The sequence below is a fragment of the Cupressus sempervirens genome, chromosome 5 (assembly GCF_028749045.1).
Source record: "Cupressus sempervirens isolate cs-2001-9-10 chromosome 5, ASM2874904v1, whole genome shotgun sequence".
In the NCBI taxonomy this organism is placed as follows: domain Eukaryota; kingdom Viridiplantae; phylum Streptophyta; class Pinopsida; order Cupressales; family Cupressaceae; genus Cupressus; species Cupressus sempervirens.
Window position 1 is genome coordinate 992,537,476 of NC_143122.1, and position 26,689 is coordinate 992,564,164.

Sequence of the window (26,689 nt, forward strand, 5' to 3'; positions counted from 1 at the left end):
ATGATGCTGTTAGATATCTACCATACTTTTAGTCCTAGGAAATAATGAAAGAGTCTTAAATCTTTCATTTCAAATTCTTTGATTAGATCTTTCTTGCATTGATCTATAAGATCATGATCACCTATTATTAGTAAACCATCAACATATAGTTTCAAAATTATCATATCATCTTTATCCTTTTTATAATAGAGGTTTGGATTAGCTTCATTCTTGGAGAATCCCAACCTGGAGAGATACTTATCAATTCTTTCATACCATGCCCTTCGAGCTTGTTTAAGCCCATAGAGAGCTTTCTTGACTCTGCAAACAAAGACTTTGTAATGGCCCTCCTCAAATCTGCCCTAAAAAAAAACTGATGAAAGCTCAAGGAATTTCATCAAACAATTCACATGCAAGGGACGTATGATTGATATAGTATTTCAGCTAGCTTCAAATGACTTTTTCTTCAATTTGCATCAATGAGAATCTTATGCTAGAAGACTACAATGGACTACACAATGACCTAACATGAGTGTGCTACTAATTTTGACAATATTCAGTGCATATATATGATCTGAGCATGAGAAATGAACACCTACAGCCAACTGACATTTTTACAAACAGTTGGTATGCAAACTAACTAGCTGATAAATAATGATATTAAATTGCTTAAATGACACCAACAACTATTATCTTCTTAATTGCAACGAAAATTACAATGCTCATGAAATATGGCCAAGACTTTGGCATTTACATGGATTACAAAATGATAATGCTGGTATAATGCACACTTACAGCTGAAAGCTTATAACACTCTAAAAAGCAATACGAACAAAAGAACTTGGTTGTAGATGGCTGTAATAATTTCCTTCAATGCTGCCCCTTCTGCTTTGCTTTTTCCGAACTGCTTTTTTGGCCTGCTTTTTCGGTTTTGCTTTTTTCGGCCTGCTTTTTTGTACCCGCTTTTTTAGCCTGCTTTTTTGGTTCCGCTTTTTCGAACTGCTTTTTCATATCTGCTTTTTTAGATTGTTACTATGTTGAATCTCAAGACCATATCTTTCAATGGCGTCAAGATTTCCAGCTTGAAGGGATTTCGTCCTTCAAACTATAGAGACATAATCTCCAGAAAATTTCCCAATTTCTTTGATATTTCTAAGCATGCTTAAAAAGGAGCTCTTCCATTTCTTTTATAGTGTCCTCACAACAACTCCATTCTTCGTTTTCTCAATGTGGGATAAAACATAACTCCCTTTATGTAACTTATGTCTCCAATGTGTTATAAAATAAAGGGGACTCTTTTAATTTAAATATTTCCCACAAACTATAGTCTATGCATTAATAAAGTTAAATATTTAAATTTAACTTTATAAAATAGCTTTATTAATGCATAACAAATCTTATCAATGATAAACAAGTCTTCTTGCCGATTTTAAACAATTACCATCGACATACTGCTGCCACTGGATGTCCGACCATATCCAAGATGACTTACTATAAATAGTAAGTATGCCCAAAGTTGCCTCAAAACCCCTCAAAAAGACCTGCAATTGAAACTATCTAGGCCAAATGGCCTTTAAGCCCCTTTAATGTCCTGGTTAGCCTACGGGACCGTGGGGAAATAGGCTAACGACAACATCATGCTATGAATGCTAAAAAGGGGACATTATAGTCCGCCCTTCCCAAAATTGCTTGTCCCCAAGCAATGGTCGAACAAAAACCCAATCAATCCACCTGGATCCCAAATGTAGTCGTGAACTATACTGCTGTCAGTCGACATAGGCTCCTGCAACAACCTCTGCAAATTAACCAAGAGGAATCCATAATCAAATTGGCGAATACAACTCACCCAAACTCCAAAGTCAGGAAGCCATGAGAAACAAGCTCTCGAAATATCAAAACCCAAGTAGAGTAGATAACCCAAACTGCCAACATAGTAAATACCATCAACACATCCCACTAGCCTATGTGGAATGTACGATACAGTTCTGCAACAACGATGAATACTCCCGCATGAAACTGTACCAAATACGGAGAATCCACACACTGCACACCTACTGCAATTAACACAACTCTGTAGATCACGGGTCACTGTCTCATAACCATAACACCCATGCACTACTTATGGTGAATAGTCATTACACGGTAGATAGCAAAAACGAGAGCTTAGACCAAACCTGTCTGCCATCAACTCCTCAACACATCGATCAAAAGCAAACCGATGAACATATCCTACTGTATAATGCCGGTAAAAAGAACCAATCCCAGTCAAAGACTCATCCTGCAGACGTGATACAACCAACTGTGACTGATCATCAGCTAAGTCAGAGGATGATATAGCCAAGAGTGTAGAATCAATAACATCACTAGTCTTTGTGCCCTCCAAGTCAAACATACCACAATGCTCAGCTGCAGCGCCCAACTCAGCTGAACCTGCCTCCAGTGGAAACAGACCAAATATGCCAATACTAGTGTCATGGATAGATATATCCTCATCTCTACTGCCCCTATCAACCTCGACCATGGACATCCTCGGATCACCAGACACCACGGTTAGTGACTGTACAAAATCTGGTAAAGACTGAAGTCGTTCCAACTCCACGGTCACCTCAGCTAAATGAAACTGTGACTCCTCGAAAGCCAACTGTGTACTCTCAAGAAACTCAGAAGTCACCTCAAGCTGCTGAGTAAGCTCACTCACCTCATCTTCCTTGACCAATAATGCGTCATATGCTGTACTGCCCCACTCCATAAGATAATCTCTGTCGGCTGCCAACTGCATATAATTCTGTCTCAGAATCCGGATAGCCTCCCATAAAGAGGGGATCTCTGTCAAGGAAAGATAACTGCCTCCCTGCTCATCACTAGTAGGAGAATCCCATCCATAAACTGCTAACAACTGCCGAGCAGCATCGAAATGCTCGCAAGTGATAGAAATGTCTCGCTCGCGAACTCTCAGCTGACTAGACACGTGATTGTGCTGACTGGTCAAACTCCTATACTCTATCCCTGGTACACTGTCCAAAGGAGTAACCTTAGAATAGCTATCATATGTAATACTCAGATCCTGGGACTCTTCTGTAAACTCTGTCATATTTGAGAGATCATTAACCCATTCCAACAAGAATGGTCGACCGGATATATGAACAATGCCCAACACAGGTGTGTAAAAACTAAATCCAGCATCAAACAAGTTGCTGGCATGGATGAGAACTACATCTGGCAAACTACTAATCAAGTCCATGATGGTGCAACAGATACTACTACCAAGGAATGATAGATATCTCCGGTCAGAACGATCCAAGGTACTAAGATAAGGATCCCAACATCTAATCCATGAAGGGAAACGAGCTAGCAATTCAAGCAAACTTCTCACTTGAGTAATGTGAACAATACCAATTGAATTCACGCACTTGTCTACAATCTCTGAATCCGGAGTGTGAATGCTAGACATACTCATATCATCATCAACATGTGACCTGACTGTAAAAGGAAACCGAGTCCCTGGGATACACGCTAACTCTCGAACTGAACTCACCTCAAGACAAAGCTCGTCCATGTGTCTCTCAGAATCTTGGAGAGCCAACTGAGTACACACCAAGGAATTCCGAGTATCCTCCAGCTCATGAAAAAACCGGTCAACCTCCTTCTCCACTGCATCTAAATAGATCCTTGCAAGATTAAAGATATGATCGCGATCTGAAAGTAGGTGTATGTAACTTAACTTCATTGCCTCCATGCCTTCCTTGATCTGTTGTAAGTCGTCACAAGAATAACCTATTGTGACTCCTTTTTGTCTATCCTGCAGTTGAATCATCCAAATGTGATTCTCAATCAATCCATGTATCCTATCATGATGAGATAAAGCCGTGACAATATTCTTGTCCCTTGGCTTCAGCTAGCGTGCCAAACCAAGTAAAGAGCTACTAGCCTCTATCTCATGTGAAGAAGCATCCAATTGTGCCTGATACTCACTTTCTGCAAAGTCCTGAATGCTCACTTTCTGATCAACTGTACTATACTCAAATATGACAGTATCCTCAACTACTTTAACTTCATCCAGCCCAACTGTACTGGAATCACTATCTGTGTCAATCGCACAATCCGGTGTGCTTGTGATATCACCTTCTGGCTCAGCCTGCACAACGTCTATAACCCCTTCTACCTGTGAAGATGATGCAGATAAACCATTACCTGAAGATATGCTAATGTCTCCCTGTATCGAATCAGCATATCTGTTAAACTCCTCATACAAGTTTCTGCCTGTCATAGGGAAGGTACGATCCTTAGGCCTATCAAAACGTTCAATTAGTCTCTCCTTAAACTCCACATATGAGGTAATGTGTGCATGACCCATAGTGACCATACCATGATGCCACCACTCGTGTGCTAACCCATCTAGGTGAATTGTTGCATACTCAATAGCTTCTTCCTCAAGCATAGGGTTCATTTGAAAGTATGCGTCAAGCCTTTGAACCCAAACTCTTGCTATAGACTTCCCCGAGCCATCATAATATGGTAATTGAAGTTTCCCTACTTTCTTCCGTAGCTCATAACTCTGGTTCTTGTCATGTCCACGAGGCATATGTTTCATCCGCACATCTATATACTCCCTAAAGGTGATTGCAGCAGTAAAATCTGGACCTCCGGCTTCCCAATCTCTTCTCAGCTGGTCCTGTATATCAGTGATCTGGGGCTCTAGTACGCGCTGCTCTGGAGCTCTAGGAGGAAATGTGGGAATCATGGGCCTCAAACTCACTGTCCTAGCTTGCTGGGGTGCATGACCGAAATTGTTTCCAACTTGTTCACCTCCATTATGTGTCCCATTCTGATTGTTACCATTCTGATTATTTCCTCCACCTACGTTAGCATTCAACCCCATTTGACGAGCCATCATCTGCATCATAAGCTCCAATCTTTGACTCTGTTCCTGTGCTCTCTGCTCTGCTGATTGCTGTTTTTGTGCTAAGGTGTCTAATAACTGTAAGAATCTTTCCTTTACCTCATCTAGACTGGCATTCATTTTGTCAAACATTTTTCTCTCTATTTGGCTAATCCAAATTCCCAATAAGACCTCCACAGGATGGCAGGAAATCGCTCTGATACCACTGTAATGGCCCTCCTCAAATCTGCCCTAAAAAAAAACTGATGAAAGCTCAAGGAATTTCATCAAACAATTCACATGCAAGGGACGTATGACTGATATAGTATTTCAGCTAGCTTCAAATGACTTTTTCTTCAATTTGCATCAATGAGAATCTGATGCTAGAAGACTACAATGGACTACACAATGACCTAACATGAGTGTGCTACTAATTTTGACAATATTCAGTGCATATATATGATCTAAGCATGAGAAATGAACACCTATAGCCAACTGACATTTTTACAAACAGTTGGTATGCAAACTAACTAGCTGATAAATAATGATATTAAATTGCTTAAATGACACCAGCAACTATTATCTTCTTAATTGCAACGAAAATTACAATGCTCATGAAATATGACCAAGACTTTGGCGTTTACATGGATTACAAAATGATAATGCTGGTATAATGCACACTTACAGCTGAAAGCTTATAACACTCTAAAAAGCAATACGAACAAAAGAACCTGGTTGTAGATGGCTGTAATAATTTCCTTCAATGCTGCCCCTTCCGATTTGCTTTTTTCGAACTGCTTTTTCAGCCTACTTTTTTGGTTCTGCTTTTTCGGGCTGCTTTTTCGTACCCGTTTTTTTAGCCTGCTTTTTCGGACTGTTTTTTCGTATCTGCTTTTTCAGATTGCTACTATGTTGAATGTCAAGACCATATCTTTCAATGGCTTCAAGATTTCCAGCTTGAAGGGATTTCGTCCTTCAAACTATAGAGACAATCTCAAAAAAATTTCCCAATTTCTTTGATATTTCCAAGCATGCTTAAAAAGGAGCTCTTCCATTTCTTTTATAGTGTTCTCACAAGAGCTCCATTCTTCGTTTTCTCAATGTGGGATAAAACATAACTCCCTTTATGTAACTTATGTCTCCAATGTGTTATAAAATAAAGGGGACTCATTTAATTTAAATATTTCTCACAAACTATAGTCTATGCATTAATAAAGTTAAATATTTAAATTTAACTTTATAAAATAGCTTTATCAATGCATAACAAATCTTGTCAATGATAAACAAGTCTTCTTGCCGATTTTAAACAATTACCATTGACATACCGCTGCCACTGGATGTCCGACCATATCTAAGATGACTTACTATAAATAGTAAGTATGCCCAAAGTTGCCTCAAAACCCTTCAAAAAGACCTGCAGCTGAAACTATCTAGGCCAAGTGGCCTCTAAGCCCCTTTAATGTCTTGGTTAGCCTACGGGACCGTGGGGAAATAGGCTAACGACAACATCATGCTATGAATGCTAAAAAGGGGACATTACAGACTTTAGGATTATGAGTTTCAAAACATTCAGGTTGTTCCAAATATACCTCTTCTGTAATCTTTCCATTCAAAAATACTGTTTTTACATCCATCTAATTTACTTTCCATCCTATCGATGCTGCAATAGCTATGACTGCTCCTATAGAGGTGTATCTGGCAATGGGAGCAAAGGTTTTTTCATAATCAATTCCCTCCTTTTGAGAGAAACCTCTGGCTTTATATTTTTCAATGCTACTGTTAGCAACATGCTTAATTTTAAATAACAACTGATTGTCCTTCAGGCCTTGAAACAATTTCCTAAACATTATTCTTAATGATGGATTGGTATTCTTCCGTCATAGGATCCTTCCAAGCTGTATATTTAATAGCATTTGAAACATTGGTTGGTTCTGATTTAGATAAATCACTCATGTTTGTTGTATAACTAGAAATTTTTTTGGGTGTTTTGCTTTCTCTAAAGGTTCTAGATGGTGCAACGAAGTCTTGTGCTTCCTCTATAGTCTTAATGACCCAAAGTGGTGTTTTCTTTGGATTTTGAGTTTCCTCAAGATTAAGATTTTGAATTTCATCTTCAATTTCTTCAATGTTCTCCATTTGAAACTTAGATTTAGTATTTTCTTCAGAACTAGGTAAGGGAGAGGGATCTTCAGAACTTAGGGCTCATTTGAATGCTAAATCTTTTTCAAATATTACATCCTTACTATGTTCAATGTTTTTCTAACTAGGTATGAAAATCCTATATGCTTTATGTAAAGTTTCTACAAATTCTGTAAGATTAGATTGAGTTAATACCTTTTGTAAAGCTTGCTGCAATGATCTTTTAATTTTTAGACTTGTACGAAGTAATGTCAATAATATAAATATTATTCTAAGATGTTTTATCTTTGCAAGTAATCGAATAGGGCAGAATTGCTTAAAGGAGAAGATTATATATTATTTGTGTGTCCTTTATCTACAATTATATATATATATATATATATATATATATATATATATATATATATATATATATATATATATATATATATATATATATATATATATATATATATATATATATATATGACAACCAAAGGGCATGTCCTTTGATGGGACATGACCCTATCTAGGTTGGCCCTTAATAGTACTTCCTTAATCGGTGCTAAAAGGAGAATAGGATTCGTAACCACATTAACTAATTTAGTTAAGTTTATACTGAACAACCATTATCCCTAATGAGATGTTGATCATGCCTATGAAAGGAAAATATATATATTTTATGCTAGATAAGATATGTGTGATCTGCACAATCAGATCAGCATGATAATCGAAGCTACAGTTTTAACACTCCCTCTAAACTTGATAATCATACTAAGAGATAACATATCTAGCAACATCAATTAAGATGAATAAACATAGAGCGATACCCTATATCTATTTGAATCTTCTTAGCATGTGGTATCATTGAATACATGATACTATGTCATATTACTATACCTGTGATATGACTTATCACTGATACTAGTGATAACAGTATTGCAAAGAATACAATATACAGGATAAAATCCAAAGAATAATTAAATTCTTCATTTATCCAAGTTGTGACTCATAGGTAATGACATTCCTATATCACAACATGATCCCGAATTAAGATCTACTAGAACACAGGATAAACTTCAGAGAATAATAAAATTCTTCCTTTATCCAAATTGTGACTCATAGGCATAGCAATGTTTACATCACAATGTGGTCTTGAACTCATCTAGATCTAACAGTGGATCTCTATTGTTTAGCACATTATCTAAGAGATCATCATCTCTCATAATGTCTTTTATACAAGTGTTTATTATTTCAGAGATCGTCACCTCTTAGATAATGAATACAAATGGTGGAGCCCATAACAGTCAATAGCTTGACAAAGAAATATTTTAATAATATTTTAGAAAATACAAATGTATTACAATTCAACCATACCAAGTCTTTTCTTGAAGTGATCTATCTTCACTTGAGAGAGAGGTTTGGTAAGAATATCTGTTGTCTGATTTGCAATGCAAATGTATTCGAATTTTACAGTATTCCTATCTACCATATCTCTAACATAATGATAAGGAATTTCAATATGCTTGGACCTGTCATAGAAAAATGGATTCATAGAAAGCTTGATGGAACTTTGATTATCACAATGAATAATAGTAGTATTCATGGATAATCCCACAAGTAACTTTCTAGGCCAAATTGCTTCCCGAGAGGCCATTGTGGCTGCAATGTATTATGCTTCTGTGGAACTCTATGCTACTGGTGACTGCTTTTTGCATATCCAAGATATCATTGTTGATCCTAAATTAAAACAACATCTTGAACTACTTTTCCTATCATTAACACTTCCACTCCAATCTGAGTCGTTGAATCTATGTAAATCCAAGTCAACTTTCTCATATTTGAGCCCAAGGTTAAGGGTGCCTTGTAAGTATCTCATGATGTGTTTGACTGCAACTAGGTGAATCTTTGGGTCACACATAAACTACTTAAGGCATTAACAACATAGCTCACTCCCCTAGAAGGAGCCAATCAAAGGCCCCTGATAATGTGGTAAGGGCAAGCAAAACCCCGCCTGAGCCAGATTGGCCTGCCCTCCCTTCCCTCTCATCTTGTAGAGAGGAATTTGCAGACCGACTTACTGATGCAAGCACTCAGATCGAGCAAATATCAAGTCTTATATTTACCAAGTACATGAGGGACCCGATCCTCTGTCTGTAGAGAGTAGAATCTATGGAAGGTGATTTTGCTGCTGCTTCCTTAAGTTTATGTAGATTAGTCTCCATTGGAGAAGACATAGACTTGTAATTCCACATTCCAAATCTCTTCAAGATATCTAATGTATACTTTCCCTAATTAAGTATGATGCTGTCAGAATTCTACCATACTTCCAATCCTAGGAAGTAATGAAGGAGTCTTAAATCTTTCATTTCAAATTCTCTGATTAGATCTTTCTTGCATTGATCTATAAGATGATCATCACCTGTTATTAGTAAATCATCAACATATAGTATCAATATTATCATATCATCTTTATCCTTTTTATAATAGAGATTTGGATCAGCTTTGTTCTTTGAGAATCTGAAATTTGTGAGATACTTATCAATTCTTTCATACCAGGCCCTTGGAGCCTATTTAAGCCCATAGAGAGCTTTCTTGAGCTTGCAAACTAAAACTTTAAAGTTATGTGTTTCAAATGCTTTAGGTTGCTCAAAATATATCTCTTCTGTAATTTTTCCATTTAGAAATGTTGCTTTTACATCCATCTGATGTACTTTCCATCCCTTCGATGCTGCAATAGCTAGGATTGCTCTTACAAAGGTGTATCTGGCAATAGGAGCAAAGGTTTCTTCATAATCAATTCCCTCTTTCTGAGAGAATCCCTTGGCTACGAATTTGGCTTTATATTTTTCAATGCTACTGTCAGCAACATGCTTGATTTTAAATATCCACTTAGAAGTAACAATGGATTTTCTTTCAGGTCTTGGAACAACTTCCCAAACATCATTCTTCATAATGGATTGGTATTCTTCCGTCATGGCATCCTTCCAAGCTGTCTGTTTAATAGCATCTAAAACATTGGCTGGTTCTAATTTAGACAAATCACTCATGTTTGCTGCATAACTAGAAAATATTTTGGGTGTTTTGGTTTCTCTGAAGGTTTTGGATGGTGCAGCGAAGTCTTGCGCTTCCTTTACTGTCTTAATGACCCAAAGTGGTCTTTTCTTTGAATTTTGAGTTTCTTCAAGATTGAGATTTTGAATTTCATTTACAATTTCTTTAATGTTCTCCCTTTGAAACTCAGATTTAGTATTTTCTTTAGAATTAGGTAAGGGAGAGGGTTCTCTAGAACTTAGGGTTCTTTTGAATGCTAAATCTTCTTCAAATATTACATCCCTACTAAGTTCAATGTTTTTCTGACCAAGTATGAAAATCCTATATGCTTTAGATGTTTCACTATACCCGACAAAAATACCTTTCCTCTTGGAGGGTTCTAACTTAGGTATTTTTTCTTTTGGAACATGTATATATACATGGCACCCAACAATCCTAAGATGACTTATATTAGGTTTAACCTTTGGAAAGACTTCTTTAGGAGTTTTTATCTTTAAGGTAGGAGTGAGGACTCCTGTTTTGAATATAGACAGTAGTACAAGAGGCTTCTACCCAAAAATAATATTCTAAAATTTGATCAAATATCATAGCTCTTGTTGTTTCTATAATTGTTCTATTTTTCCTTTCTGCTACCCCGTTTTATTGTGGGTTATAAGGAACAGTATACTCCCTCTTAATTCCTGTTTTTTTATAGAATTTTTTAAACAAATCTGAAGTATATTCCCCTCTATTATCAGTCCTGAGAGTTTTAATTTTATGTCTTGATAAGTTTTTAGTTAAGATTTTGAACTCTTTAAATCTCTTAAGGATTTCTTCTGATTCTTTACACTTTAAGAAGTAAATCCAAGTTTTTCTAGAGAAGTGATCTATAAAGAGTATATAGTACCAGAATCCTCCAAGAGAAGGAATAGACATAGGTCCACACAAATCTGAGTCAATTAATTCCAAAACATTGTTAGTTTTCTTAATGCTACCATGAAATGGACTTTTGGTGTTCTTACCCAGAGCGCATCCTTTGCATATGCTTGGATGATCTTTATTTAACTTAGGTAAACTAGTTACCATCTTCTCCATAGTCGATAAGGTTTTGAAATTTAGATGTCCTAACCTTTTGTGCCATATTTCGTTTATATGAGCAACTTCATGAATTAAGGCTTGAATAGGTTGACTGGGTTATGTATTTAATTCATACAAGTATCCCTTTCTTTGACCAATCAATTTTGATTTCTTAGATGAAGAGTTCTTAGACCAAGTCATTACTGTACCATCCATGAATGCAACATTATGTCCATCATCTTCAAATGCTGTAACCAAGATTAGATTCCTTTTTATTCTTAGTACATAGAGTACTCCTTTGAGATGTAGAGCACTACCCGAGTTTAGTTTCAAGGTGCAATTCCCAATTCCTTTGACGAAATGTGTTGATTTATTTGATTTCCCTTCTTCTTCTTGGAGTACTTCTTACGTTTATAGGAATTTGTGTTGAGAACATGAAGTTCTTCATCTTCAATTTTCAATTTTCCTTCTTTCTTAAGTTTCCTAGATTCTTCTTGTAGGCAATCTCCTTTAAGTCTATTAAAGTCTGGAAGATTGTCTCTAGCACTTACTCCTTGTGAGAATGTTTCCTATGAATTTGGTAACCCATCTATAGCCATAATTGTTAGTTCCTTGTCTTCAATTATGGTCCCTATACTTGCAAGTTCATCTCTTAGACTAGCCACCCTTAGGAAGTCAGAGTTCATAGATTCTCCCTTCTTTATTTGTATATGATTTAGTTGCTTTTTTAGGGCAAGGGTTCTAGTCACATTGTTAACCTCATATGCATTTAATAATGCATTCATCATATGAAATGTTGTTTGATGTTTCATTAGCATAGGTACTATTTCATTTCTCGCTCCATCTAATTTGATTTGCATGGCTTTCTTGTTTTCTTTACTCCAGATAGTTTTATTAGGTTCAACATCAGGTTGCTTGGATGCTTTATCAACAAACTGTTTCACATCATTGTCTTCAAGAATCATCATAATTCTAAACTTCCAAGCAACAAAGTGTTCCTTTCCATCAAACCTATCTTTGGGTTTGATTGTGCTAGCCATTGAATGTAGAAGGATGTTGCTAGACATTTAAATCTGATTGTCAATTTGCAGAGCTTAGGTTCGACTACTAGAGCTCTGATACCATGTATAGTTTCTGCAAATACTTCTTTGTCAGACTGATATAATGCCTTTCTATGTGCTTAAGAGAATCTTGTATATACAGATCTATATATGGAAGTGATACTTATAGTATAACATCTATTCTGTGTAAAGTTTGTGCAAATTTTGTACTAAATAATTCAGACTTGTACTGTATACTTTATTGCTGAAAATGATCTTATTATTCTGAAGTATGGAGGAGTTGTCAACTTTTATTCTGATCTGAATATTATTTATTTCTGTAATTAACTCGAACTGGTATCATTGCTTGAGGGAGAAGACTTGTAATTATTGTGTGTCCTCAAATTGTAATAATTCCTACCTTATATATCAAGACCAAAGTGCATGTCCCTTAAAGGGACATGACCCTATCTAGGTCGGCCAAACACCTCTTATAAAAATCGACGCCTAGAAGGAAGTAACACAAGGTTAACTAACATAACCATTAGTTATGATTAGTATACAATGTAATCTTTGCCCGAAGATCGCCGCCCATTCTAGAGTTGAGAATGATGTATATATATGCCACCTATGATATAATAGGTGAAGATAAAGGTGCGGTCTGCACTTTCTCAAACCAGTATAATTATCAATGTTAATATTTAACACTCCCTCTTAACTTGATAATCATACTGAGAGAACATATCTAGCATCATCAATTACGATGAATAAGCATAGATTGATACTCAATATTTATCTGAATCTTCTTGAGAAAATGGCATCACATGATACTGAGTCATATAAGCATCTTGTGATATGACTCATTACTTACACTAGTAATGTCAATTTGCATGCAATATAATACACAAGATAAAATTTGAAGAATGATTAAATTCTTCATTTATCCAGGTTGTGACTCATAGGTACTGGTAATCCTATAGCACAACTTGATCTTGAGTTAAGATCTACTAGAGAACAGGATAAAGTCTAAATAATAAATTCTTCTTTTATCCAAGTTGCGATTAATAGGCATAGAAATGCGTATTAGTCACAAATGATCTTGAACTCACCTAGATCTAATAGTAGTTATATACTGTTCAATACATTATTTGAGGGATTGTCATCTCTCATAATGTCTTTTATAAAAGTATTCATTATCTCAGAGATTATCACCTCTTAAATAATGAATACAGATGGTGGAGCCCCATAACAGTTAATAGCTTGACAAATAAAATTATTTTATTAATAATTTAAAGAATACAAATGGATTACTATTCAACCATACCAAGTCTTCTCCTAAGTGGTCTATCTTCACTCTAGATAGAAGTTTGGTGAGTATGTTTATTGTATGATCTGCAGTGAAAATTTATTCTAATTTTACAGTATTCTTGTCTACCATATCTCTTACATAATGGTAAGGAATTTCAATATGCTTGGACTGGTCAAGAAAAACTAGATTCACTGAAAGTTTGATCGAATTCTAATTATCACAATGAATAATTGTAGGATTCAAGGCTTGCCCAAATAATCTCACAAGTAACTTCCTTAGCCAAACTGCTTCTCGAGAGGCCATCGCTGTTGCAATTTATTCAGCTTCTATGGAACTTTGAGCTATGGAAGACTCTTTTTCTGCATATCCAAGATATCATTGTTGATCCTAAACTGAAACAACATCTTGAAGTACTTTTTCTGTCTTTAACACTTCCACCCCAATCCAAGTCAGTGAATCCATGTAAATCTAAGTCAACTTTGTCATATTTGAGCCCAAGATTAAGAGTGCCTTGTAAGTATCTCATAATTTGTTTGACTGCAACTAGGTGAATATCCTTTGGCTCACACATAAACTGACTTGGCATTAACAACATAGCGAATATCAAGTCTTGTATTTACCAAGTACATAAGGGACCCAATCATCTGTCTGTAGAGAGTAGAATCTATTGAAGGTGATTCTGCTGCTGCTTCTTTAAGTTTATGTAGATTAGTCTCGATTGGAGAAGACATATACTTGCAATTCCACATTTCAAATCTCTTCAAAATATCTGATGTATACTTCCCTTGATTAAGTATATTGCTGTCAGAATTCTGCCTTACTCCCAGTCCTAGGAAGTAATGAAGAAGTCCCAAGTCTTTCATCTCGAATTCTCTAATTAGATATTTCTTGCATTGATCTATGAGATGATCATCACCTATTATTAGTAAATCATCAACATACAATATCAAATTACCATATCATCTTTATCTCTTTTATAATATACATTTGGATCGGCTTCATTTTGGAGAATCCTAAGCCGGTGAGATACATATCAATTCTTTCATACCAAGCCCTTGGAGCTTACTTAAGCCCATAGAGAGCTTTCTTGAGCCTGCAAACAAAAACGTTAGGATCATAAGTTTCAAATCCTTTAGGTTGCTCCAAATAAACTTCTTCTGTAATCTTTCCATTTAGGAATGCTGTTTTTACATCCATCTGATGTATTTTCCATCCCTTCGATGCTGCAATGGCTAGAACTGCTCTTACAGAGGTATATCTAGCAATAGGAGCAAAAGTTTCTTCATAATCAATCCCTTCTTTCAGAGAAAATCCTCTGGCTACAAATCTAGCTTTATATTTCTCAATGCTACTGTCAGCAGCATGTTTTATTTTAAATATCCATTTGGAAGAAACAACAGATTTTCCTTGAGGTCTTCGAACAATTTTCCAAACATCATTCTTCATAATAAACTGGCATTCTTCTGTCATAGCTTTTTTCCAAGCCATATGTTTAATAGCATTTGAAGGATTTGTTGGTTCTTTTTTGGACAAATCACTCATGTGAAGTTGTATAACTTGAAAATCTTTTGGGTCTTTTGCTTTTTCTTACTGTTCCAAAAGGTGCAGCAAAATCTTGTGCTTTTTCAACTGTTTTAATGGTCCAAAGTGGTCTCTTCTTTTAATTTTGAGTTTCTCCAAGATTTAGATTTATAATTTCATCTTCAAGTTCTTCTATGTTCTCCCTCTGAGACTCAGACTCAATATTTCTTTCAGGATTAGGTAAAGGAGAGAGTTCTTTAGAACTTAGGGCTCTTTTGAATGCTAGATTTTCTTCAAAAATTACATCCCTACTAAGTTCAATACTTTTCTGTCCAAGTATGAAAATCCTATATGCTTTAGATGTTTCACTATACCCTACAAAAATACCTTTCCTTTTAGAGGGTTCTAATTTAGTTATTTTTTCTTTTGGAACATGGATGTATACAGGGCACCCAAAAATCCTAAGATGACTTATATTGGGTTTAACCTTAGTATAGACTTCTTCAGAAGTTTTATCTCTAAGGTAGGAGTGAGGGCTTTTGTTTTGAATATAGACAGCAATACAAGAGGCTTCTGCCTAAAGATAATATTCTAGATTTTGATCAAATATCATAGCTCTAGCAGCTTCTATAATTGTTCTATTCTTTCTTTCTGCTACCCCGTTTTGTTTTGGATTATAAGGAACGGTGTACTCCCTCTTAATTCTTGTTCCTTTACAAAATCTTTTAAACAAATCTGAGGTGTATTCCTCTCCATTTTCAGTTCTAAGAGTTTTAATTTTATGTCCTGATAAGTTTTCAGTTAATGTTTTGAATTTTTTAAATCTCTTTAGGATTTCTTCTGATTCTCTGCACTTTAAGAAGTAATTCCATGTTTTCCTAGAGAAGTCATCTATGAGCAAAATATAGTACCAGAATCCTCCAATAGAAGGAACAGACATAGGTCCACATAAATTTGAATGAATTAATTCCAAAACATTATTTGTTTTTCTAGTGCTATCATGAAATGAACTTTTGGTATTCTTACCCAGAGCACACCCTTTGTATATGCTTGAGTGGTCTTTATTTAGTTTAGGTAAACCAGTAACCATCTTCTCCATAGTTGATAAGGTTTTGAAATTTAGGTGTCCTAATTTTTTGTGCCATATTTCATTTATGTCTGCAGTTTCATGAATTAAAGCTTGAATAAGTCGACTAGGTTTTGAATTTAATTCATACACATACCCTTTTCTCTGACCAATCAACTTTGCTTTCTTAATTGAGGAGTCTTTGGCCCAGCTTATTACTTTACTGTCCACGAAAGCAACATTATGTCCATCATCTTCAAGTGCAGTAACTGAGATCAGATTTCTTTTTATTCCTAGTACGTAGAGTACCCCTTTGAGAAGAAGAGAATTTCTTGATTTTAGTTTCTAGGTGTAGTTTCCAATTCCTTTGACGGAATGTGCTGAATTATCACCAATGGTGACTTCGCCATTAACTTTTTTTTGATATAGTCTAGTGCTTCTTTGTATCCTGTTATATGTCTAGAAGATCCACTTTCAACTACCCATGCTTTATTTGAGATTTCATCTGATAGTGACAAATACAATACACGATTCTCAGGATCATAGTTATCTTCTTCCTTAGTAACATTTGTACAGTTCACTTGTTGTTTAGAATTCTTAGGACAATTAGATCTGTAGTGTCCAAAATTTTCACATCTGAAACACTTTATTTTGGATAGATCTTTCTTGGGTTTGCCATTCTTTTGATTTCCCTTTTTCTTCTTGAAATGCTTCTTCTTGCCCTTATAGGAGTTTGTATTAAGAACATGAAGTTCTTCATCTTCTATTTTCAGTTTCCCTCCTTTCTTTAATTTTCTGAATTCTTCTTGAAGACAATCCCCCTTAAGTCTGTTGAAGTCAGGAAATTTATGTCTGGCACTTATTCCTTGTGCAAAAGTTTCCCATGAATTTGGTAATCCATTTATGGCCATCAGTGTTAATTCCGTGTCACTAATGATGGTTCCTATACTTGAAAGTTCATCTCTTATGCTAGCAAGCCTTAGGAAGTAAGAGTTCATTGATTCTTCTTTCTTTATTTTTATGTGATTTATTTGCCTTATTAATGCGAGAACTCTAGTTGCATTTTTGACGTCATATGCATTTAGTAGTGCATTCATCATAGCAAATGCTGTTTGATGGTTTCTAATCATGGGTACGATATCATTTTGCACTCCATCTAATATGATTTGAATGACTTTCCTATTTCCTTTATTTCAGATAGATTTATGAGGTTCAATTGGAGATTGTTTGGATGCTGAATCAACAAATTGTTTTACATCATTTTCTTCAAGAATCATCATGATTTTGAATTTCTAGGCATCAAAGTGTTCTTTCCCATCAAACTTGTCCTCGGGTCTGATTGTGTATGCCATTGAAGATAGGAGAATGATGCTAGATATATTTAAGGTCTGATTACTTAATTTGCAGAGCCTAGGTTCGACTAACAAAACTCTGATACCATGTAAAGTTTTTGCAAATTCTGTACTAAATAATTCAGACTTGTATTGTATACTTTATTGCTGAAAATGATCTTATTATTCTGAAGTATGGAGTTGTTAACTTTTATTTTGATCTGAATATTATTTATTTCTGCAATAAACTTGAACTGGTATTATTGCTTGAGGGAGCAGACATGTAATTATTGTGTGTCCTCAAACTGCAATAATTCCTACCCTATATATCAAGATCAAAGGGCATGTCCCTTAAAGGGACATGACCCTATTTAGGTTGGCCAAACACCTCTTATAGAAATCGGCGCCTAGAAGGAAGTAGCACAGGGTTAACTAACATAACCATTAGTTATGATTAGTATACAATGTAATCTCTCCCCAAAGATCGCCACCCATTCTAGAGTCAAGACTAATGTATGTATATGCCATCTATGATATAATAGGTGAAGATAAAGGTGCGGTCTGCACTTTCTCAGATCAGTATAATTATCAATGTTAATATTTAACATTCTGATATGTTCTTACCCTTCTGCAGAAAATCGTACAAGGCAGTAATGAAGAGAAGCAGACTTTAATGTATCTTGTGTGTTCTGTAGCCTCACACTTACCTTATGTTTATACTGACCCAAGAGGCATGTCCTTACAACAGACATGACTCTTCTAGGCTGGCCCTTAATTGCTCTCTTATAATCGATGTCTAATCAAGGAGACATATGTTAATATCTGAACTAACCAAAAATGATTAGTTAGCCTTTAAATATGTTGCCCAAAGGAGACGCCGATAACTCCAAAGGAGAAGACAGTTATTTATAGGCTTTCTTTCTAAGGGATTTCATGCATTCTCAGATCTGTACGATCTGTAGAATCAGAGCAGAATGATTTCATTGTTACAGAATCAATAGATATTATTGAGGTAAATATTGCCTTTCATAGCTGTGCTTCAGTTGAGTGGTATTGGTACGGGCGACCTAGCAGGAATTCCTGATGCTTCAGCTTTATGAGCATCACCTAGATGGTGTGAGTGCTAAGTGGACCATTCTTTCTCATGAGAGACGGGCTCATCTGAACTACATCTCATGAAATAGGGGCCAACAAATTTGACTCTCAAAAGATAGACAGTTAAAGCCTTATATAAATATTATAATGGAATTATGCTAACTCACAGTTCCCAGCATAGTTAAAAAATTTGAAATAAAATTTCAAGTTTCCATACTTAATCAGCTATTCTAACATTTTTAAACTTAGAAGTAAGACAGTTAAAGCCTTATATAAATATTATAATGGAATTATGCTAACTCACAGTTCCCAGCATAGTTAAAAAATTTGAAATAAAATTTCAAGTTTCCATACTTAATCAGCTATTCTAACATTTTTAAACTTAGAAGTAACTTATGAAAGAACAGATTATTCCACTTCGTGAAGGAGATTGCTATTTTCACCAATTCATCACTTAACTTCTGCCCTATTCTGATCGGGGTCATTTTTGTTTTGAAACTATATTTGCGAATATTTTTTTGTTTGTCCATGTGAAATAATTAGTACTCTAATGATGGTATTTTTTGTGGAGTAGTTAACTGGACTTAGCAAAGGAGACAAAGAGGCGCTAGTACTTATAGTTGAGGCTGCTAAGGTCTTGGACTGCATATTTTATGAACAGGTTGGTGCATATTTCTACATCTTTCTTGAGTTAGAATTCAGCCACAGAAGTCTCAAGCATTTGATCATTATTGTTTTTTTTTCAGTGAATATTTTATTATCAACATTAGTTTGATTTGTTGTTAAGCTGAAAGAACTTATGTTCAGGTGTGGTATACCAATCCTGCATTAAAAAAATGGCTGGAGCGACATTCTAAAGATTCTGAACTCGATAAGCTGAAGTTTGCATACTTTTTGGTTAATAAGAGCCCATGGTATGGAGAAAATCTTTGTTCCATCTTTTATATGGTAGTTAGAGTTGTCGTTGAAGTTCAAATAAAGTAAACTCAAGTATCAACTCTATTTTGGGGATTGTAAATAAGATGACTATATTCTTGACCCATTTTGCTATTATATTGCAAAGAGGATTGTTAAATGACCATAGAAACGAACTACTTATAGATTGGGAATTGTCTCACAAAAAAATAAATCTTTATATAAAACAGATATTCTAATGATAGAACAAACATAAGTAAGCAAGAGTTGTACACCTCCACAAGTTTAACATCTGAACTTTGTCGATATAATTCATATGACAAATGTATGCTAGATATAGCACAAAAATATCCAAGCAAAGTTATATACCTCTACAAGTTTAACTTCTGAACATTTTTGATATTATTCATATTGCAAAGTGTAATGACACCTTATTCTATAGTTTATAATTTGACCTGGAAGACATAAATTGAGTATAAATTTATCACATATATTATGATAACTCATCATGAATTAATATCATATTTACTACCCATTAGTAGATTTTATCATTGAACAATGAATACACAATTCTTTGCAGAATAAATAAACACTTTACTTAACCTTAGATATCCTAAACTACATTGATCTATCTTTCCTCACTAAGCCCAACATAGGGTGGAAGAATTACAATGACCAGGGCGTAGAAACAGTCTCAAGTAGTCTCCCTATCTTGGGACCCTCCCATCTTGTGACCGAATCACTCTGCCACTCCCCTCACAAACTCCCTATCTTATGAAAGCGTTAGTAGTGCTACTAGATCCATTATTCTTGAGATCTCATGTGATTACTTTTTTAGTAATGCATTTTAATTCAGGTCGTAAAGAATCAATAATTTTGTTAAATTGTGTATGTACTTTAAATTCATATTTCCTTGTATTATAATACTGTATTTCCGCACGATATAATGTTCTTCCCAAGTAATATATTATATTCACATAGGCAAATTTACTAATGGAAAGGACATGGGATTCATACTTTAAGTTGTTATTTGACTAGTCAAACCTTGGCTGATTGTGTTTAAAGGCTTGGTTCTTTATCACTTCCTTTCCAAGGGATATGTCACGCCATTCCCTTATTGCTTTTTCCTCCTTTTTAATGTATATATATTTATCTGTGCAAGCATGAATGTTCTGCCTCCTACGTATCTGATTTGATCCCTATTAATATATGCTTGATGGGTCACGGGTCGTAAGATATCACGTGACCAATTGAAAGTTTTTGACTGATTATTATTGTTTCGTATCATGTAGTTAATATTATAAGTTACTTTGGTTAATTAAATCTTTATTAATGTGACATTTTTATCAATATTAATTAATATGGATATTAATGTACTATAACAATTGATTGATATTATTTTATAATCAACTATTATTGATTAATAATTTAATAGCATTGATTAATCACTATAATATTAATTACTATAATGATTAATTGATTAATTATTGCTACTCTAATGTAATTAAGTAATTATGTTCCATTGATCATAATCTAATGTGTTATGTCAAAGAGATCTTAATTACCATTGTATACCATATTTTCCAAACAAAGGATAGGAGTGCTTTGATGTATATGAGGATCTCTAAGTAGGGCTCATTCCTTCTCAATTGTAATAACAACTCACCTACTCCAAACTTTTTATTGTTGGATTCTATATCATAAATATCATCAATGTTCAAAGACTTTCTAGAGAAGATAGCATCACACACCATCAAGTTAGATTATGCAATCATTATTATTTATTTCAATGTCTTATATTTTGGTGACGACAGTCCCTCCCCCCTGCCCCCCCCTCTGCCCAACACATTTTCTTGTCTCCAAGCAACTATATGTGTTCTACCTATGTTTTTTATAATAGGGATGGGAAGTTGCATTCACGATATGTTCACTCTCTCTTGCTCACATTTGCATGATAGTTTGCTTCAAATTATCATAGTCCACATAGACACTAAGTAGAATCAACACTTGAAAACATGAAATGAGTATATGAATTAACAAAGTATATGCATGATATGCATGACGACACAAAGCATAAAATATACACATGAATGCACCTATAAATCCCATGTGTAAGGCATAAATCATACATACATGGAGCGTAAATTGTACACGAGGATACATGAGTACATATTAGACGTGGCTAATGCAAATGAGCAAATAACATACAAAGTATACATAAGAGTTCTTTTAAATCATGGGGCATAAACTCAACATATGAAGCATATAGATGAATTCAGTCAAGGAGCATACACGTGAATACACATAAGATATAAAGCATACACACATGTCATTGAGCATATATGTGAATACACATAGCACATAAAGAAATAAGCATATAAATTTGTCTTCTAAGTTAGGAAGTATTTACAAAGGTACATATGTCGCATGTAAAGGATACACATGAATACATTGAAGGCATACATGTAACACATTAGCATGAAGTAGATATATAAAAAGAGTACACATGAAGCTCAAAATATCTATCTATCTATCTATATATAGCAATGGAGCATGAACATACATAGCACATTAAGCATGAAGTATTCACATGAATACACTTAAATCATAGAGAATACGCATGAATACATTGTTACCTAAATTTTTACCCCTGGCTGAATTTAGGTAGAACTATAGTTATGACAATCAAAGGTGCATTTTTGTGTACAAGAGCTTTGATTTCATGTAAATCAGAGAGCTGAAAATGTACATTTCAGAGAAGAAAGAGCATCACATAAAACTGATTTTTTTAACAAGGCATTTTTTTGAAAATGTATTTCTTTATTGATCATATATGTTCAAATGTTTCACACAAGCTGTGAAACTAGCTAAGGAACAAATTCAAATTTTGAATTTGAAAACATGAATACATATGTACAAAAAAGAAAAGGGGCATAAAGAGTCATAGGGGCTAGTCATTGTCTGAATGACTGACGATGTTGCTGCTTGCTTTGGCCATGCATGCTCTGGATGCTTTGCTACTCTTGTTTTCCCACGTCCCAGCGCCAAATCTTGCAATCACATGAAAGGATGGAGTTAGATCCAATGGATCTAAGCAATGCCTAGCCTATCTCATTATTATACTCCACACATGCATCCATATTGCCAAATCCAAACCCTGCTCTGTTTTCTAACTAGTTAGTTTCATGTGCAACAACAGGTCCTTTGATTAGTGAGTGGACATAAATGAGGCTCCCACAAGGGTTTGAGCCCAGCTCGCTAATAAGAGATAAAGTTTCAGCAATCAAAGTGAGAATACTACAAGTGCATGAGTAGAAAACATGATTACGTTTGTTACACTATCAATGCAAGGAGCAAGAATAACCAAATCAAAATGACATGATAAGGCTGCTATAGGATGATAACATTTAGCTACACATAGAGCAACACTAGTGTTTTCCAAGAAGAGTAACAGTTAAGAGAGTGTAAGGAAATGCTAAATCTGAAACATAAGTATATTTTTTGTTTAGAAGCAAAGAGTTCAACTTTGACTGGCACATAACAAGGTATGCTCCTACAGATTACAAACAAACTATTAATTTTGATGCAATGATTTTTGTAATGAAGTAGCATCACAAATGCTGAACAAAGTGTCATAATGGTGTCATTGCACATAAAGGTTCAAGAATCAAAGAGACGAGCTTTAAGTTTCAAACCTGGCTGAAACTTAAAAAAGTAGATAGTCAGTATCGCATAACTTTCAAATGACCACGAAAATTGAAGAAAGATCAGAACAAGAAGAAGAAAATATATACAGGTTCCTTCTGCATCCACTTTTTCAAAAAATCTCAAATGATTAGCTACATGAAATGCCAAATCCTGGAAGGTGTCATTTGTCATTTTTGTGCGTAGAAAGAAAAGCAAATTTCCATATTTCTTCATCTCACAAGCAAACAGGAGAGTTATGGCATGCATTCAAGACAAGTCTTTTGAAGCAAAAGAAAACAATCAAGAACAGAAAAATGGAAGCCCTCTTTCATTTAGCTGAGATATATTTACAAACAACAGAGAAAAAAAGAAATGCTTACCAGCCAATACATCTGAAGAGGAGATATCTAAAATCACAGTCAAAGCAGATATATATATATATATATTTTGAGCTTATAAAGGAGAGAAGCCATGATTATTTCTCAGGATTAAAGCCTCATTAAAGATCACAGGAAAATGTAGCACACCAAGATAAATCGAGAACAAACAGTGATGCTAAAAGCGCTTCAAAATCTCCAGCGAAAAATGGTAAAAGACCCACGTTTTTTGCTTCCAGGCAGCGCCCATCTTCAAGCCTGAGGAAGTGAAGCTAGAAAATGAATTGGATCTGCTGTTACAGTCACAAAAGGCACCCAGATTTTACCCGTTTGAGCTCCATATTTTGCCCAACAATCTTTCTTGTTTCTCCTTCCACGGTGGCACACTTAATATGCCATAACCTTCAGTCAAATACACAGAGATATGTTTGCTGTGCGAACCCAGATAATGCATGAAAAGTGGTGCTATTCAAGTTCAAATCACAGCTAAAAGCTTCCATAATGGCACCATAAGTTGCAGTTTAAATGAGAGCAAGAAAAGATCTGCTATTGCAGCCAAAAAGAATGCCCAGAAAAGAGCAAAAAATGCACACAAATCTCCATTCTTTTCCTCAAACTCCCAAACCCTCATCCTTCTCCAGGTGGCTGAAGCTCAAGCAAAGGCAAAGTGAAATGAAAGGAAATGATGAAATGCTTTTAGGGTTGAATCCCTAATATTCCTCATGTTCACGTGGAGATGGGAAGGCTTTATGCCTTTTTATTTTTTTGCCAAAGTCCACCTATCATGCAAATGGGAAGGCAATTTGTTTTGCCTTTGTTTCTTTTAATTTCTTTCTTCTCCTTCATACTCATGTGAGTGAGTTTTTATACAGCAAAGTGTCAAAAGTGGTGTTTTTTGCCCACTTTATAAATGTAAGCTATATTAATTGAAGTGATGAAATTATAAATCATTTTATTATTATTTTAGAGATAAGACTTAAAAATATTATTATTATTTTTATAATATAAAAATATTTATTATTTATAATTTAGTTTAATATTTTTGATGAAATTATTTAATATAAATGATAAATATATATATTCTATATTGATGTTATTAATTTGATTTAAAAATCATTTGAGAAATATCAATAGAGTTTATATTTATTATTAATATAATAAATATATAGAATATATTAATGTTAATTGGCTGATTCAATAATCATTTAAAATAACATCAATATATTTAGTATAAGTTACTATAATTTCTCAAATAAATTTTAAAATATATTGAAAATAAATATCTATTTTTATGTTTTAAAATTAATAGATATTTTTGGCAAGAATGACAAGGTGATGTGGTGAAAGTTAGTTGAGGATTTATTGTATTTCAGAGACTTTTGAGTGCTTATTTTGGAGATAAGACTGCATTTATTAAAGGTCTTTATGTTGATATTTTGAGGCCATGACTTTTGGGCCATTTGTACACTTTTGAAGATATTTTAGGGGCTCAAAAATTGGCCTTGAAGGCTGAATTTGACGAAGGAGTGGTTGCCTGCATTTATGATGCAGTTGAAGTGAAAAAGCATAAGAGCGAGCTCAAGGCTCATTTGTAAGGGTTCCAGTTTTTTGTAAGAGAGCTATTGTTGTGATTTTTTCTTTAATCCTTCATAGTTTGCATACAGATTGCTTTGTAACAATTATGGGAATGCTATTGTCTCACCCTTTGAAACTTCGAATGGAAGAGTTGTTTGAAGACCCTTTTTGAGTTTCATCTTGTTGTATGAAAGGTACTGATTTTGTTGTCATTATTGTGATTCATCTTGAGTCCTTAGTGAGAATCCTTCAGTTTTTTTAGCATCTGTAAAATGAGTAATTTGTTATCAGAATTGTGTCATGTTAGATCTGTTTCAAGAAGGTTTCATTGTGTTAAGAATATTAATCTCATTTTGAGTTTGGTGTATTACCTTAGTCTTAAGTTTATATTCTGTTATCCTTCTATCTCTTTCCCTCACAAGTTTTAAGTTGTGTTTGAAGTGAAAATAGGTGAAAGCATCTCGTAGGAACCGGCCTAGAACTTGGAGATTTACTCCAATTTTGGGTAACCCATAGACCCAGGAGTATTTCCACGTGTCTCGAAGTGACTGAGTTTTAGAACTCAATCAAGGGTGCAACTTTTAGAGATAACATACATAAGCATAAAGCATTAACATATTAGACATTCACATAAGGCATGAAGTGGTACACATAAGGCATGGAATATGAATACTAATTGGTCGTGAATCCATATAAATGAACACAAGGATAATATATTAGACTCTTAAAGCATGAGGTAACACACCTAATTACATATCAAACACAGGAGACGTGAAGCAATACATAAGTATGCATCAAACACATTTTAAATGGAACTATAAAGACACACCAAATATCTAAGGCATGGAGAGATACATAAGTACATGTCAAACATGTGCGGGGAATCACGCCAACAATACATATGTAAAAGCCCTACTGGCTCTCTCTAACAATACTGAAGGAAACGACTTGGTTTTTCTTTGTTTTGCCTTTTTTTTAGTAAATATATAATTTGTTTGGAATTTTCAAAAATATAGAGAATGCTTAGATTAAATTCAATTCAGTAACCAATGATAAACCCACAACCACAATTAACTAACATTCCAATGCTGCAATTTAATTGCTCAATAACTCAGAAACTACAATGAAATTCATAGGGACCTGTAGGCACTGTTATACAGATTTGAGTTGCAGCAGTTAATGATGAAGACGATGCCCAACCTCCATTCACTATCAACTCCTCAATTGAGAGCCGCTTCCCTCCAGAAAACCCAAACATGGCCTGCCAGGAGAAGGCCTGTGTTAGCTCCAATTCCTATGTCCCAGTGCGAGTTCGCAGCAACAGTAATAGTGCCAATATTGGTGTCCAAACACAGGAAAAATTGCCCTGATGGCGTCAAGTCACAGATGCCCAATAGGGAATTTCAGGCAGCTAAAATGCAATGCCAATTGTATTATGGAAGCCGACTGGGGTGATAAATAGCAACAGAAATATTGACACCAAGAATGCGGAGAAAATGGCATCTAAATTCAGGGATGATAAACACCAATTTGTAGGGACAAAGGGCACTCAATGGCAGAGATATTAAACACCAAACTTTCAGCACAAAATCGCCTTCCAAGAAACAGTGAACACAATAGAGGAAGATTCTCAGATTCAGTCCAAATTATGGATACAATTTGCTATACAACAGCAGCAAATTGATTC

General features: G+C 34.8%; 1 protein-coding gene across 2 annotated transcripts in view; it reads left to right on the forward strand.

The window, feature by feature from the left end:
• Positions 1–26,689, forward strand: part of NUDT3 (nudix hydrolase homolog 3) — a 250,981-nt gene that overhangs the window by 72,594 nt on the left and 151,698 nt on the right. For both annotated transcript variants that reach the window (XM_089833188.1, XM_089833189.1), the window contains exons 7-8: positions 19,023–19,109; positions 19,256–19,362. In XM_089833188.1, the coding sequence (XP_089689314.1) occupies positions 19,023–19,109; positions 19,256–19,362 (194 nt within the window). The remainder of the gene's footprint in view (positions 1–19,022; positions 19,110–19,255; positions 19,363–26,689) is intronic.